General features: G+C 40.7%; 1 protein-coding gene across 1 annotated transcript in view; it reads left to right on the top strand.

Moving 5' to 3' along the window:
• LOC136863564 (CLIP domain-containing serine protease B4) overlaps window positions 1-18,234 on the top strand; it is a 426,945-nt gene that overhangs the window by 376,871 nt on the left and 31,840 nt on the right. Inside the window, exon 4 of the mRNA XM_067139944.2 lies at window positions 6,123-6,304. Coding sequence (XP_066996045.2) covers window positions 6,123-6,304 — 182 coding nt within the window. The remainder of the gene's footprint in view (window positions 1-6,122; window positions 6,305-18,234) is intronic.

Here is an 18,234-nt window from a genome sequence, read left to right as displayed (position 1 = left end):
AATTTATCCGCAGAGGCTTACGTACTGTACGCTTAAAGACATCACAGTCTATAATAGAAGTTCGTGAGTGTCTGTATACAGTAGATAAGATAGATAGATGCATAGACAGACAGACAGACAGACACTATTCCTCCATAAACTTCATCGAATTTCATAAAGATGCGAGACGAATGAAGAGAGCAACTTTCAGCGTCACATTCTGTTACAGGAAAACAGTGACCTCCCTGTCCTACTCGTTGGCTGAATGGTCAGCGTACTGGCCTTCGGTTCAGAGGGTCCCGGGTTTGATTCCCGGCCAGGTCGGGGATTTTAACCTTCATTGGTTAATTCCAGTGGCTCGGGGGCTGGGTGTTTGTGCTGTCCCCAACATCCCTGCAACTCACCCACCACATACAACACTATCCTCCACCACAATAACACGCAGTTACCTACACATGGCAGATGCCTCCCACCCTCAGCGGAGGGTCTGTCTTACAAGGGCTGCATTCGGCTAGAAATAGCCACACGAAATTATTTATAGTGACCTCCGTTACACCAGAATAAGCCATACGGTCCATAGACAGCAGTTTTCTTCAGGTAGCTTGGTCAGTTCCTGCATCAGAGAGCAGCAAGCGGTCACTCTTCAAGTCCCATCCAAGTCCAAATGCGTTTAACTTCTGAGATACCGGGCGAGTTGGCCGTGCGCGTAGAGGCGCGCGGCTGTGAGCTTGCATCCGGGAGATGGTAGATTCGAATCCCACTATCGGCAGTCCTGAAGATGGTTTTCCGTGGTTTCCCATTTTCACACCAGGCAAATGCTGGGGTTGTACCTTAATTAAGGTCACGGCCGCTTCCTTCCAACTCCTAGGCCTTTCCTAACCCATCGTCGCCATAAGACCTATCTGTGTCGGTGCGACGTAAAGCCCCTAGCAAAAAAAAACTTCTGAGATCTCGTGAGATTCTTTGTTTGAATACGGTTAAGCATAAGAAGATTAGCAATACAAAGTGAAGTGACACAAGATTATCAGGCACCATTTGCTCAAGATTTAGATATTTTGTCCAATTTTTCTGTCTACAGATATTATGTCTAATTTTGTTGCTGTTTTTGTTGTTGTTTGAGTCGTCGGTTTGATGCAGCCCTTCATGCAACTCTTGAGATCTCTTCATTTCTACGTAAATACTGCGTCCCACATCCACTCTAATAACTTCGTCATATGCATGAACTGGCCTCCCTTACTATGCATACTAACAGGATGGATTAAATTAGATTAAACAAATTAGATCAGATTAGATTCCATTACGTCGGGCTACGTAATCTTCTTCTTCTACCGCTTTTCCCACACATATGGGGTCGCGGGTGCGAACAGTGTCACACATGTGGATTTGGTCCTGTTTTTACAGCCGGATACCCTTCCTGACACCAACCCTATATGGAGAAATGTAGTCACTATTGCGTGTTTCTGTGGTGGTTGGTAGTGTGGTATGTTGTATGAATATGAGGAGAGAAGTGTTGGAACAAACACAAAAATCCAGTCCCCGAGCCAGAAAAAATAATCAGACGCGATTAAAATCCCCGAGCAGGCCGAACAGAAGGCCTCAACGCTGAACATTCAGCCAAGACGTCGGACACGTTCGGCTAGGTAATATTAAGTAATAATTATTTGTAGTTGTACCTGTATCAACAAGAATGCTGCTGTAATTGGGATGAATATGCTGTAGCATGCAATAAATTAAATTAAATATATTCTTTAGGTCAAATTACACAAATCCCATCTCTCACATAAACCTGATTCAGTATTTCTTTACCTGCGAACCTGTATTCCCACCTTTCTTGTAACATTCTCCAAAATTTCTGTTTTCTTTCTTTTTGTACCTTTTTTCTGTCCATGTTTCACTTCCATTCAAGGATACGTTACCCACAGAAATTTTCGATATGCATATCTACCATATTTATTGTTTTTTAAAGAAGGTTTTCCATTCTTGGACTATTCGTTCTTTATTTTGTCATCATTGGTTAACTATTACCCAGGTAATCGTTTTCGCTTAAGACTTCACTTCATGATACGATGTGTTCTATATCACCTGACTGTCACTTTGCTTTCAGATAACACATCAAATCAACCAACCATCAGCAGTAACTTCATGACAATAGATTTCACCTATATTACGTAAACGACCACTGCAATATTCTCCTTACCATGCGGGTCAAACTGATTTCTTTACCCCTATAGTGACTAGGCGTACCCACGGTGTAGGGGCAGCATGACTGCCTCTTACCCGGAGGCCACGGGTTCGATTCTCGGCCAGTTCAGGAATTTTTACGTAGATTTGAGGGCTGGTTCGAGTCCAGTCAGGCTACGTGATTACAATTGAGGAGCCTTCTGACGGTTAGATGGCATCCCCGGTCTAGAAAACCAAGAATAACGCCCGAGAGGATTCGTCGTGGTGACCACACGACACCTGATAATCTGCAGACCTTCGGGCTGAGCAGCGGTCGCTTACGTGAAGAAGGTATTAATTGCCATTGGTTGACAACCAGATTTCCGAAGCCATAAAACATGTCACCGACTGTGAGTGGGTGTGCTATAATATGTTCAAGGTATCCCTTGCCTGTCGTAAGAGGCGACAAAATGTGGACCGCAGGCGCTTTCAACTTGTGGTCGAGTGTTGGCAACCACGGCTGAGTGTGTCATTGTTTTACTAAGTTGCACCAGGCTCCTCACTTTCAACTTTCCTATCTGACCCTCCAGTGATCAACTCTTATTCGTTTCTGACCCAGAAGGTATTAAGTTCATGAGGCCCAGTGCGTCTTTTATTTTTTCACCCCTGGTACCCATCCTTTTTCTGTTGCTAATGCCTCATTCTTTGATGGGTTTTACCTTTTCCTTTTCTCTTCTGATTAGTGTTAAAACAGAATGATTACCCAGCTGTACCGGTACTTCCTCTTAATACGATAATCGCCATCACTGCCACTTAAAAGCATTACCCTTCTTAACCACATATCAGCCTGGTTTCCATAAAATCAATCAAATTTTAAAACGAGCATTCAATCTCCTCCTCTAATCCTCACCCCACATCCATGATCTTTTTCCAAAAAGCCCCACAGCGAAGTTTAGGCAACCGGCAAATCTCGAAAACATCTTCAACTCTGTACGAACGACACCGACCGCTAACTCTACCCACTTCTGTCTCTTTCTCCTTTGAACACAACCTGTTGTGTACATATACTCAGCACCACTCTCACCATTAGTCTTACACCATAAAACGTTGTCATGACTGTACTTCATCCAGCATTATCTACTAGCTTCAATTTTGCCCAGTTTTCAACAATGGATTAACTATGAACACTCTAGGTAAAAGAATATGTGACAAATGCAGTGCCTGCAAAACCCGTAATACGGATCTTCCTGTCCCCATTCGATTCTTATCACTGCAGTTTGATTTCTGAACAAATTGTAGATAACCATTATTTCTCGGTATGATCCCGACTTCTTTCAAAATCCGAAATGACTTGGTTCAATAAAAGTTAACAAAGGTTCTCGTTTCAGACCGACAAATTTCATACCGAGCGAGTTGAGCGCGTGCTTAGGGTCGCATAGCTGTGAGCTTGCATTAGGGACATGGTGGGTTCGAATCCCACCGTCGGCCGCCCTGAAGATGGTGGGCATGATCTTGCCCGTCTCTGTTGCCACAATCCCATCTGTCCCAGAAAACATGCTTGTAAAACCTCAGAACCCCACCTTCCCCAAGTGTACTTATCTTTTTGCACCTTGAACAGGAATGATGGTTCTTCTTTAGTTCAAAATGGTAGTTGACCTGAGTAATATTTACTTTCCTGTCTTCACCAGTCTAATCAACGAATCTTCACTACTATCACTATCATGTTCGATTTAGCCTGATGTTCATTGTCCGGACTCAAAGGAAATCGTTTGCGGGTGTTTGTAAAGAAAATTAATGTGTTGTGATCTAAGCGGAATTACCGTAAGCAAGTTCCATGAGTCGTTGGAGTAACCTTGACTTCCGTGGATAATGAACCAGTTCTTGTAAACAGTGTGTTGGAAAGTTCGAGGCCAGGAAACCACAACCGATATCTTCAAGCAACGGATCTATTACCAACGGAAGAACAGTGAAGTCCGGTAGAAGAAGAAGTGTACTATCTCGTGACATTTGTTGCAGGAAAAACAGAACGAGATACGGATTCAACTAAACATGCTAAGGCTGAGTATACTTGGATATTGTTCACTTCTAACCGTCTGCTCCTAGTGAATGATTATAAGGCACATTTTTCCTTTATCCTGTTAAAGTTCAGAGTATGCTACATGCTAGGGATATTCTTCTGTTATTCTTTATACTTCATTTTCAGAGACGAGCACACTGGCACATTATATGCAAGCCTTAAATTAGGAAATCATAATGGATTATTACACTCCCGAAAGACGGCGATTTCTGCGGATGTCGTAACGTGAATTTTCCGCAAGATTTTCTACACGTACTAGAGTAAAATTCTAAGATGTGACTTTTGTGTAGTCTAGCGGCATCTATTGTAATACCAGTTCCAATAGTTATTGTACTCACACATATAAGTTGGTACAAAATGGGAGAAGTAATTGCTAGATGAGGGAGATAACTAGAGGACGGTATAATGTTATATTATCGACTGAGTTGCGCAACTGTTTATGTGTTTGCATTCTAAATCCAAAATTATGTCATCTAATCTCAGAATAGCTGCATGGCATTTAAAGGGTGCTTTAGTACTAGAAACCAGCGGAACTCCTTTCAAGAAAAAGAATTCACACCGTGGATTCTCGTAAAACAATTAGGTCCGTATGTTGAAATTCATTCAACATCCATTATTAACATAGTCATTACTGTTGTATAGATATATTATGGATTAAACTATCATATCCTTCGTCTATCTCTCTCTCTTAGCAAACAAACTTAGAATGTTTTCGTGACTGTTGATCTTATAGTCATAGTCGCGGGATCTTCAGGGACCTCCAGCACCACACGGTCAAAAATTCTGCATTGCCGGAGATTCGAACCTTGATTCGCCTGGTGCTTATTTAAACAGAGAGTTGCATTTTAGCAATATTTCCATACCACATAATTTATGATCCTCAGCAATCTGCATGTACATTGGCTTAGTAAGGGCAACACACAACTTCTCGTCCTGCTGCAATAAAGTGAAATGTACGAAATGTATAAAATCTGAACGACCAACTTTTAAACTTGTTCATTTTTTCTTTCACCTTCTCTGAATGGTGTGCAAAATCGCACATACATTCGTAAATTTTCATTTCAGACTGATATGTCCTTTAGCATTTAGTTCACACGTCTCAGTGTGAAAATATCAAACCTTCATAATCCTCTGTCCGCAACTAGCCCTGTGGTCTTTCTTTCTGCCCCATGACCCACTACTTTGAAATCATGAGATACAGAATCTCACCGTCAACTTCACTTCATGGTAGTTCATTTGTCCTTTGGGTAATCTTCCTTCCTTCTTCCTTCCTTCCTTCCTTCCTTCCTTCCTTCCTTCCTTCCTTCCTTCCTTCCTTCCTTGCTTCCCTCTCTCGTTCCACAATGAATACATCCCTGCTATTATTCCTGGAAGTCCATGCTAGCAATTTCTCTTCATATTTTCATGTATCCTTCCTCTATGGAGGCATCAAACCCACTGTATCGTCCAAAAATAGGAGTGACGTAAAGATTTGACATCACTTATTTTGCCGTCAATATCAACTGAGGTTAAAGAGTTTTGGGCACCCTACACCTACATTTCATTGTAATTTTTATCCTCTGTGTTCAGTATAACTCGCACATACGGTTCAAGTGAGTTTGTGGGCCTTAGCACGAATTTTATTTTATTTATTGCCTGAGACTGAGTTGAATTCACATTTTCCTTTAATGTCCTATGATTTTTAACACTTGTGTCAACAGAGTTTATTTAGATTAATATTGAAATATAGCTTGTTCTAGTGATATCGAATATTTTATTCCAAATCATACACCATGTTTCACATATTTTATTATAATATGTTACAGAGCAATCTAGGTCGAACCAAAGAATTCTAAAATCTTCTGTTAATAAAGATATGCCCTCGAATAGGTTGACAATTCACATGTCATTTTCTCCTGCTATATAGCGCCGTACTACGACTAGGGGAGCATAATGCTGACACGGAACAAGACTGCGAGGACGGCGTGTGTGCAGATCCAGTCCAGGACTACAAGCCCTCTGAGGTGTTGGTCCACAAAGACTATGGCAAGCCTCAATTCAAGCACGACATCTCTCTCATTCGGACGGACCGCGAAGTGCACTTCACGGGTGAGATTCATGCTATTCCTTCTCTATGCTCTTCTTCTGCCTTTTCTTTTTCTTCTTGATTATTAACTCCAAAAAGTGTTGTAGATTGATCATTTTCGATCAGAAATCCTGTGACATTCAAGTCTTCTTTCAGTACTATTTTATCTACTTATTTATTCTAGTTCAGGGATCCAATGTGAAGACATTTACAAACTTTCAAATTTAGCACTCCTTCTTGCACTGTTGTTATACAAGTTGGACATTTCAATTTGCTTGATTTCCTTGAAGATCACAGAGCCAGGCTTAACATTGAGAGTGATGTAGCTCTGTGTTTAATAAGCATGTAAGCTTAGGGATCGTGAACCTGCTGTTCAACACTTATTGCATTAAAGTTGAACAATCAATTGGAATATAGGACTACGTCGAAGGTTCGGCAAGTCTCTCGTTATAGGTGTTCATTTACCTCTTGTGAACGTAATACTTAGAATAAAGTAAATTAAAAATGAAAGAAAATTCTTTGAACAGCCCTCCTTTTTGTGTAACATTCCAATCTCCAACCAATGCCCTGTGAATAAGTTGAATGAAACATTTGTGGGATGAATTTATAAACAAAGAAATTTCATAGTCATAATAATAATGTTATTGTATTTCTGTCCCATTAACTACTTTTATGGATTTTGGAGAGGCCGGCGTGTCAGAATTCAGTTCTACAGGAGTTTTTTTAAGTTCAAGTCTATCAACACGAAGCTTACGTATTTAGAGCATCTTGCCAGTACTCCTACCACCTGAGTCACCCAGCCCAGTAAACTTCGTATTTGTCAGAATACGATCTAATATGGTGTGTTAAAAGAATAAAGAATTAATAACCTGTACGCAATCACATTTATCAACATAACTTACAATCAGTTTTGTAGCAAGTTAATTGTTCTCTTCGAGCCAATAGCAACTCGAAATTAGCTTCACCTCCCTTGAATTAAGACTTTACTTACTGAACGTTTTCACTGAGATGGAAAGGGTTTCTTAATTACTTTAATAATTTACTTTGAAGATAGATATACATTTTTTTTGTTACGTCGCACCGACACAGATATGTCTTATGGCGACGATGGGATGGGAAAGGCCTAGGCATGGAAAGGAAGCGGCCGTGGTCTTAATTAAGGTACAGGCCCAGCATGTGCCAGGTGTGAAAATGGGAAACCACGGAAAACCACCTTCAGGGCTGCTGACAGTGGGGTTCGAACCCACTATCTCCCGATTACTGGATACTGACCGCACTTAAGCGACTGCAGCTATCGAGCTCAGTGATAGATATACAGACCGGAATAATAGTCTACAAACGATCATTACATGATGGTATTCAAACATTTAGTGAAATAGCAAGATTCATTCAAAGAAAAAACACAAAGTAGCTTAGGAAATTAAATCTCTAACACACTCCCACCTTGCAGTTTAGTAGTTCATGAAAATGACAACCTTCTCGAAATCATTCTTAAAGTTTAGTCTTTTTTTTTTTTTTTGCTAGGGGCTTTACGTCGCACCGACACAGATAGGTCTTATGGCGACGATGGGATAGGAAAGGCCTAGGAGTTGGAAGGAAGCGGCCGTGGCCTTAATTAAGGTACAGCCCCAGCATTTGCCTGGTGTGAAAATGGGAAACCACGGAAAACCATCTTCAGGGCTGCCGATAGTGGGATTCGAACCTACTATCTCCCGGATGCAAGCTCACAGCCGCGCGCCTCTACGCGCACGGCCAACTCGCCCGGTAGTTTAGTCTCTAGGGTACCCTAACTTGTCTTCACCTCCTGGTACTAGTGACTCCTGGAACCTTGTCAGTCCAGTATATGAAGGAGTGGTATAGGCTTTCAACTAATATACAACAGCCTGCTCCAAGAGACGTGTGGTGTCTGAACTCGATGACATCTCTTAAGGGATACAGACGTGGCACGGTTCTCATTTTATCCCCTCCATGGACCTGCATGACACAGCAATCAATCAATCAATCAATCAATCAATCAATCAATCAATCAATCAATCAATCAATCAATCAATCAATCAATCAATCAATCAATCAATCAATCAATCAATCAATCACCCAGGTGGCAGACTGTTCACCTAGTCTTTCCTTAAATAATTGCAAAAAAAATTGGAAATACATGGAACATCTCCGTTGGTAAACTATTCCAATTCCTAACTCCCCTTCCTATAAAAGAATATATGCCCCAACTTTCCTCTTGAATTACAAAATTTATTTTCATATCGTTATCTTTCCTACGTTTAAAGCACAACTCAAACTTATTCGTCAACTAACGTCATTCCACGTCAACGCTATACTAACAGCTTGGAACACATCACTTAGTCCAGCAGCTCGTCTCCTTTCTCCCTATTCTTCCCAGCCGAATATTTCCAACATTTTCGTAACGTTACTACTTTGTCGGTAATCACCTAGAGCAAATCGATCTGCTTTTCTTTGGACTGTTGCCAGTTCTCGAATCAACTAATCCTAGTGAGCGCTGCATACACTGGAACCATACTCTAGTTGCGGTCTTACCAAAGAATTATACGCCCTCTCCTTTACTTTCTTACTACAACCCCTAAATACCCTCATAACCATTTGCATATTTACAATCTCATTTATGTGATTACCCAATGAAGATATTTCCTTATATTAACACTTAAGTTCTTACAGTGATCTACATAAGGAACTTTCATCCCATCAACGCAGTAATTAAAACTGAGAGGACGTTTCCTATTAGTGAAGCATATAACCTGACTTCTAATCCCGTTTATCATCATACCATTGTCTGCTGTCCATCTCACAACATTGTCGAGGTCTTTCTGCAGTTGCTCACAATCTTGAAACTTTTATTACTCTATACAGAATAACATCATCCGCAAAAAGCTTTATCTCTGATTCCACTTCTTTACTCATATCATTCATATATATAAGAAAACATAAAGGCCCAATAATACTGCCTGGAGGCATTTCCGTTTTAATGATTACAGGATCACCTGCTGTAATTTTCTGAGTTCTTTTTTTTTTCTAGAAATACGGCCACTCAGACAGTAATTATTTTATGTAATCCAATTGCACTCATTTTTGCCAGTAGTCTCCCATGATCTACCCTATGAAATGCCTTAGATAGGTCAATCGCGATGCAGTCAACATGACCTCCTGAATCCAGTATATATGCTATATCTAGCTGGAATTCTATAAGCTGAGCTTCAGTGAAGTAACCCTTCTACAACACGAACTGCCTTCTATCTAACAAGTTATTAATTTCGCAAATATGTCTAATATGATAAGAAATAATGCTATCCCAAAGCTTACATGCAACACATATCAAACTGACAGGCCTCTAATTTTTCACCCTTTCCTTTATATACAGGAGCTACTATAGCAACTCTACATTCATTTGGTATAGTTCCTTCATGCAAACAGCAATCAAATAAGTCCTTCAGTTATGGTGCTATATCCCAACCCATAGTCCTTCCAGAAATCTTATCAATTCCAGCTGCTAGTTTTCAACTTTTGTATCTTATTGTAAATGTATTTGTTGCCGTAGGTAAATTTTAATACTTCTTTAGTATTAGTCACCTCTTCAATCTTGACATTATACTTATAACCAAAAATATTCACATGCTGCTGCTGACTGAATACTTCTGCCTTCTGTACATCCTCCCATCTTGTTCTTTAATGATTCTTAGAATGTCCTCCTTGGAACTTGTTTCTGCCTTAAAGTACCTATACGTACTCTTCTATTTTTCACTAAAATATGTATGACTGTCAATTACTCTTGCCATCATGTTATCCTTAGCTGGCTTCTTCACTAGATTTTATTTCCTAGTAAGTTCTTTCAATTTCTTCGTATTTCCACAACCATTTCTAACTAATTTTATCCAATCTGGACCTCCTTCTTAATTTCTTTACTGCTCTGTTAAAATATAGCGGGTCTTCGCAATTCCTTGCCACCTATAAAGGTACATACCTGTTTAAAGGTACGACACCAAGTGGCCAGTTGACCCTCTTGCTGACCGTTTCGATCAGCACCACATCGCCGATGTTCATCTGCTCTTGATGTCTCTGTCCTCTGTGAAACTGCAGAACCAAGTATTCGTTACGGGATCTATGACGTAAGTTTGCTCACATTCTTCTGTTTAGGCTCCTGTGGGCTATGATTTCCTAGTCTAGGACCTCACTCTGTGGGATGCTTTGGTATCCATTTCTGAGCCACATCTTCGGCGTAAGTGAGAGGCCTGGAATTTATTGTGGCTTCATAGTCTCTAGCTCAACATAGGTCATCGTTTCCTTTCCTAAGTTTCTTCTCAGAAGCTCTTTCAGCGTTCTCACTAGACGCTCCCACCAATCACACCATCTGAAGCGGATGGGTTGAAATTCTATATTGGTAGCAAGTTCTGAGGAGAGTGGCATTACTTCTTTCCAGTCGACACTCTTGAGAGCATTGTTTGTACAAATGAAATTGGCTGCATTATCAGTATAGATTGGTGATTCTCCTTCTACGATCAATGGACCTTCTGAAAGCCATGATAAAGCATTGTTCATGCTCCAAATGTATTACTCTGTATGTGGCACATGTAAAGAGCACTGCCCAAACCTTCTCCCACAACCGCCGCTCAATCAGATATAGTGGACGAGCTAGGTCGATGAATATAACCTGAAAAACAGCAGCATGTTTTATTCGATCCAAGGGTAAAGGAAAGAAAGCATGTTCAATAACTTTTAGCAAATGCTTCTTGCATGTGACACACGGAAATATTACATTCCTGGCCCTTTGTGCCTATCATCCAGTACTCCTAGCGTACGTCTGATAGCCATGTTTGAGTACACCATGTTGTAACTGACAGTGGTTTTGGAAAAAAAAATTGACAATGGCATGCTTGCCTAACAATACGATTAGACACTTAAAATCTCTAGGTTCATCCTCTAACAGAAGTGTTCTCTTCACTCACACGAATCTCTCTTCGTCCTCAAAATTCTGCATTTCTTTAATCATTTTCATCTCTTTTGTGTCAAACCTTTCCTCCTCAATGCGCTTCAATAATTTCTTCTCTGGCCTTTGGATTTTCACACACTGCGTCGGTCTTCCGACATTTTTAAAACAACCTTAACATCCATCCAACCATTCGTACGATTTTGGAGTACTTCGCGAAGTATACAATGGGTGATGTGGAGTGTAGCTTCTCACACGATGCGCTGGTGATAGGATTCTTCTCCTCAATATTGTCTTGCTTCTCTAGAGCCAGTTCCTCTGATACATGTTCTTTGATCTTTCCTTAACCACTATGACCCCTCCCACCACTGGGCTTATTTTAATACCTCTTTATTATAGACTCCGGAAGGAACGTCTGCAAGGTTCAAAGATCCAAGGACAAATACGACATTTATGCAGTTTAACCTCTGTAAGCCGGTGGCCGACGAATGTGTTCTATTCCCCTGTCTTTTGTATCCATGCCAGTACCACTGTGGAATCGCTCTAGTTATAGGTCTTGCAGTTTAAGAGAGACAAATCCCTTTTAATGTGACATGCTTATCGAGTGGCTGTAACTGCTACTAATACATTCAGCCTAGGAATTGTCAGCGGTTTTACGGGCGCAACTCTTGCTTTGCATTCCACAAGATGAACTGAAGTTTCCCCAGAAAACTCTGTCCGAACCAAGACACAGGCAGCAAAATATACTTTACTCGCATCACTGAATATGTATAGAGTATTTTTACATTCATGAAGAGGCCCTAAATAAAATCTTCTGGGAATCCCTCAATGACTCTGATGATCTAAATACTTAACCAAGTCATAAATATTTGCGTCATATCTACAAGCAACTCAACATCCCAAACACATTTCATTTTCCAATCTGCCAAGTTTAGAATACGAGTACTCGGATAGGTCAAATGTCATCTGAGTTCTTGAAAGTAGGACTCCCTTTGTTACAGATTCACCAGTTAACGTAAATCTATTGACATCAAGAAAACAAAGTGTCATTTTCAGCGTCCCATGACACACCTACAACTGGAAGAATATTCTCGCCTTTCTCAGGTAGTCTACCAAACGTAGGGTCAGTTATCCACCTTCTAAACTCAAACTGTCCTGACAGCATATACAGAGTGAATTCCGAACAAACTTAGTGACTTTCTTCAGCTTCAAGGTTAGTAGGTAGATTTCTACAAAACAAGATAGCTTAAAAAATCTGCTGTCTGTTTCATTTCTCGTGGAGCATGATTGAGATAATGGGTGATGGTGGCTCCCAGAAGGAAAGGGTTGAGTGATACCCTGAATACTACACGAGGATGTCTGAAAGTGATAATTTCCTGCGTATCCACACTGCTCCACCATAGGAATTTTAGAAATCTCTGTCCTTAGACAACTGGATGATTTGCAAGAACGCCTTCTTGATATATGTAGTTGTACCAATGGCATGCTTCCCGAATTCGATTAATATCTTTGAAAATAGCTCAATCAAGTTCGATCCCTTTTCGATGGAGTCACTCAACAAAAACTGGACGCATTTACGTTTTTTGACTAAAAGGCTTGATGACAGTCCGATTTGACACGTACTGACTTCCAACTTCACTTTCAGGAACTATCTCCATGATGCCATCTTGTAGCGACGAAGGCGAATCAAAAGTTAAGTTACACTTCCAAGTTATGGCCAGTTATGAAAACCTACACATAGGCAACATGGCTGTGACAACATACAATGTAAGTTCACCTTTCCACATAGTCCCCAAGAGAATGTAAACTTTTCTCGGAACGGTCAACCAACTTTTCAACTCCGGATGCGTAGAACACATGATAATCGCATGGAGCTATGTCTAAACTGTATGGAGGATGTTGCCATACCTCCCACTTGAATCGCTGCAGCAGTTCGGACGTTTGGCGGGCCGTGTGAGGTGTTGCGTTATCTATATATATAAAATAGCTTGTCCTGACTGACTGACTGACTGACTCATCATCGCCGAGCCAAAACTACTGGACATAAAGAAGTGAAATTTTGAGGATATATTCATATTAAGATGTAGGTGCTCGCTAAGAGAGGGTTTTTAGATATTGCGTCGCTAAGGGGGTGAAAAGGGAGGTGAAATTTTAAAATGAGTGTATCTATATCTCAAAACTTTAAAAGTTTACAGATGTAAAAATTGGTACTTAGAATCTTCATTAAAAATAAGGAAACAGGTATTTTTGGTATTCAGAAAATCCCAATAGGAGGGGTGAAAAAGGGTGAAAAATTGGTTGAATGACTTTAATCATGATTACGGTTCTCATATCTCAGAAACTGAAGATATTACAGACCTGAAAATTGGTACTTTTGATCTCTCTTGAAAATAAAGAAACGCGTACTTTTTTGTTTTTTGAAAAACCAATTAATGGGAGGGTGAAAAGGAGGTGGAATTTTTAAAATGAGTGCATCTATATCTCGAAACTTTTAAAGTTTACAAATGTAAAAATTGGTACTTAGAATCTTCATTAAAAATTAAGAAACACGTATTTTTTGTTTTCAGAAAATCCCAATAGGAGCGGTGAAAAGGGCTGAAAGAGGGGTTGAATGCCTTTAATGGGGATACATATATCTCAGAAACTGAAAATATTACAGACCTGAAAATTGGTGTTTGGGATCTCCTTTAAAAATAAAGAAACGCGTATTTTTTGTTTTTAGAAAATCCAATTAATGGGGGGAGGTGAAAAGGGGGTGAATTTTTAAAATGAGTGTATCTATATCTCAAAACTTTTAAAGTTTATAGATGTAAAAATTGGTATTTAGAATCTCCTTTAAAAATAAAGAAACACGTATTTTTTGTTTTCGGAATACCAATTAATGACGGTTGAATAGGAGTGACAAATTGGGGTGAATTTTTTGAAAGACTATATCTACAGAATATCTGAGATACGTAAAATACTACAGACGTAAAAAGTGTGTATTTGGAATCTCCTGTAAATGTAAAGAAACATAGGTACTTTGTTTTTGGAAACTCCATTTAAGGGGAACTAAAAAGGGGTGACATTTTAAAATGAGAATTTCTACAGTATCTCCAAAAACACAACACGTTACAGAAGTTAAAAAATGGTATTTTTTAATCTCTATTAAAAGTAAAGAAACGTATTTTTAGTTTTCGGTAATACCACTTGGTGGAGGGGAAGGGGTAAAAGTGACTGAAAATGGTGTTGAATTCTTTTAATTAGGCTACTGATTTCTCAAAAATGAAGATGTTACAGACGTGAAATTTGATATTTGGAATCTGCTTTAAAAGTAAAGAAACACGTATTCTCGGAAAATCCAATGAAAGGGGGGGGGGGGGGGTGTCGAAAGAATTGAAAAATTAATTGACTTAATTGTATGAGAATACAGAGCCTACATCTAATAAAAACTAAAGTTGTTACAGACGTGAAAATTCGTATTTGGACCTCCTTTAAAAACAAAGAAGAACGCGTTTTGGTGGGGAAACCATCTTGGGGGGGGGCGGGAGTGAAATAAAGTTGAATTCCTTTCATGAGGACACATAAATCAAAAACTGAAGAAGTTAGAGTCGTGATAATTGGTATTTCGAATATCCTTTACTATTAAAGAAACAGTATTTTTTGCCGGATAATTCACTTGGGGGGGGGGGAAGAGGGTGAAAGGAAGTGAAAGAAAGTGAATTATTTTTATGGGGATACTTATATCTCAAAACTGAAGGTAATAGACTTGAACATTGGTGTTTGGAATCTCCTTTAAACATAAAGAAACACGCCTTCTTTTAATTTTTTTTGGGGGGGGTGTTAATCAACTTAAAGGCGGTGGGGTGTAAAAGGAGGTGAGACCAATTGATTTTACTGTTCATAATGTACTTATAAGGGGCCTCCGTTGCTCAGGCGGCAGCGCGCCGGCCTCTCACAGCTGGGTTCCGTGGTTCAAACCCCGGTCACTCCATGTGACATTCGTGCTGGACAAATCGGAGGCGGGACAGGTTTTCTCCGTTTACTCCGATTTTTCCTGTCATCATTCATTCCAGCAACACTGTCCAATATTTCATTGCATTCGTCATTCATCGATCATTGCTCCAGAGGAGTGCTTCGGCAGCCGGCACAATTCCTATTGTCACCGCTAGATGGGGCTTTATTCATTCCATTCCTGACCCTGTCGAATGACTGGAAACAGGCTGTAGATTTTCGATGTACTTATTCTGATCATAAATCGATCATTTTTAATCTTTCCTGCGGTCGTTTTCAATAGCCATCTTTTCCTTCGGAGAACGTTCTTAGATTACAGTAGATTCTCCTGGCATATAAATAAAAATTTAAACACATTTGAAATAAACGATAGGAATGCGATTGACCGTCAAATTGTTCACCTCTATAATAAGGTCAATAATGCACGGAAGTCAGTCATTCGTATCGTCAGAAAACCCGCACACTTGCCTACCCGCGACAATGGTGCTAGTCACATTGTCAACAATGACAATGGCAGCAGATGTAATTTACCGCCAAGTAGCAGTCTTGCACCTTGCTGTGGGGTCCAGAACATCTTTTAATAATAATAATAATAATAATAATAATGTTCTGGACCGTCGTCAAATGTGCGGACCGCGCTGGAAACGGTTCCTGGACGGGTAATGACTAAGAATGCAGTCCGGCCGCGGGTTCAGTACCGCCAAGGCACCCAAGACGACACCACGCCGGATCTCCTGAAGGATTTGATCCATATTAAAAATGCTTACAAGAAAGGATGGCAAAGATTTAGGGACCCAGCTGACCGGGTGGAATACCTGGACCTACCCCGGGAAGTACGAAATCGATTGCTGGAAAGAAAGATTGAAAAATGGGAGGAAACTTTCCGCAATCTATTAGAAAAGGAGTCAGATCGCGAATTTTGGCGGATTCTCGCAGGAAACGAGTCGGATCGCGAATTTCGGCGGATTATATATCTAAAACAATATGCATTCAATTATAAATTTCAGTATAATACCGTAGCGAAGCACGGGTATCTTGCTAGTCGTGTAATAAAATCACACCCGCGTTCAATTTTCCACTCCGCTTTTCTTTAATTGCCTTATGCAACCTGTTTCAATGTTTGACAATACGAAGCCGAGTTAATTGTTGTGCCTTTCGGCATCAATTTCACGTGCACCACACCCTCCATGTCAAAGAACACCGTCGCCATTACTTTTCCTGCTGAAAGTTGAACCTTGGCCTTCATTTATGGTGGTGATGTGGTGTGCACCCTTTCCATCTATGTTCTCTTTATTTCGGAGGTAACGTGGTGTACCCACGTGTCATCCACTGTGATGATTCGCCGCAGAAACTCGTTGCCCTCCACAGAATACCGTTGCAAAAATGCCGATGACGATTGGAAGCATCTTCTCTTGTAAAAATCGTTGAGCGGACGTGGGGCCCATCTTTGACACAGTTTACGAAATCCCGGGTGATGGTGAACAATGGAGAACACACTGCCCTACGAAATGTTCAGCATGCTGGCAATTTCTTGCAGTGTTATGCACCGATTCTCTCTAATGATCCCATCCACGTGTCAACATTTGCAACGGTACTGGACGCTGCGGGCCGGCCCCGTGGTGTAGGGATAGCCTGCGTGACTCTTACCCGGAGGCCCCGGGTTTGATTCGCGGCAAGGTCAGGGATTTTTACCTCCATCTGAGGGCTGGTTCGAGGTCCACTCAGCCTACGTGATTAGAATTGAGGAGCTATCTTACTGTGAGATAGCAGCCCCGGTCTAGGAAGCCCAGAATAACGGCAGAGAGGATTCGTCGTGCTGAACACACGACACCTCGTAAGGTCATCGGGCTGAGCAGCGGTCGCTTGGTAGGCCAAGGCCCTTCAGGGCTGCGGTGCCATAGGGTTAGTTAATTACTTACTTAGTTAGTTAGTTAGTTAGTTAGTTAGTTAGTTAGTTAGTTAGTTAGTTAGTTAGTTAGTTAGTTAGTTAGTTAGTTAGTTAGTTAGTTAGTTAGTTAGTTAGTGGACGTTGTAGGCCTGCCTTCACGATATTTGTCAGTGAGATCCGAGCGTGCGGCGTCAAATTGCTTACACCACATTACAATACCTGGGAGAGAAATTGCATGCTCACCTTGTACAGCGGTGATGTCACGGTGAATGTCTGTACAATTGAACCATTTAGCCCATAGAAATCTGATCGTTGCACGCACCTCCAATTTGGAGTGAACATCCAGTTGACGGGCCATTGAGCATAGCCCGCTCTGCGCACACAACACGGCGGGATACCACACCAACCTTCCTATCGGACGTGTCACCAGTTACTGTAGCTTGCTCCGCATTGGCTAATTGGCTACGGTCACCATACACAGTGTGCTCTCACGGCGAGCTAGTGTAACTTACTTTCTGATTAGCCGTCGTAGTATTGGAACACTACATGATATTTTTCTAACTGCCCACAAGCAAGGAGACGGTTTGTCGCACTTTTTTTAAGACTTTTTTCTGCCAACGTTGTGTTATCCAAGTGTTCCGAATGCTCTTCTTCCCACGGAAAGCACACATTATATCTAGTTTCTCAATTGTACTTCTCATTTCAACTGAAAAACAAACGGGCGTATCCATCCAAATCCTCTGTTCTCTTCACAGATTCTGATTCTTTAATACCTACAGACTCTAACCTACATAAATCTGACAAATCCAAGTTCCAGCTGTAGATTAAGATGGTCAGCAGATTATTTGAACTTTCTGCTTGTCCCTGAATCGTCTAGCCTAATCTTGTTTCAGTAGCTACCAGGTTGTCGTCCAAAAGAACAAATGGCCCATTTAAAAGTATCCTGATACGTTAGCTTCTATCATAATATTATATCTGGTGGATTATTCCCTGTGTCAGACAGAATAATATATTTCTCAATGATCTTGTGCACAATACCTTGACTTTCACCTTGCAACATAACCACCAATTTTAGCCTGATCTAGCACACTTCCAGATCCCTTACAGATCACTAACAGAAC

This window comes from Anabrus simplex, chromosome 2, assembly GCF_040414725.1.
Source record: "Anabrus simplex isolate iqAnaSimp1 chromosome 2, ASM4041472v1, whole genome shotgun sequence".
Taxonomy (NCBI): Eukaryota; Metazoa; Arthropoda; class Insecta; order Orthoptera; family Tettigoniidae; genus Anabrus; species Anabrus simplex.
Note: the sequence above shows the minus strand (reverse complement) of the source record. Positions and strands in the feature narration are given on the sequence as shown.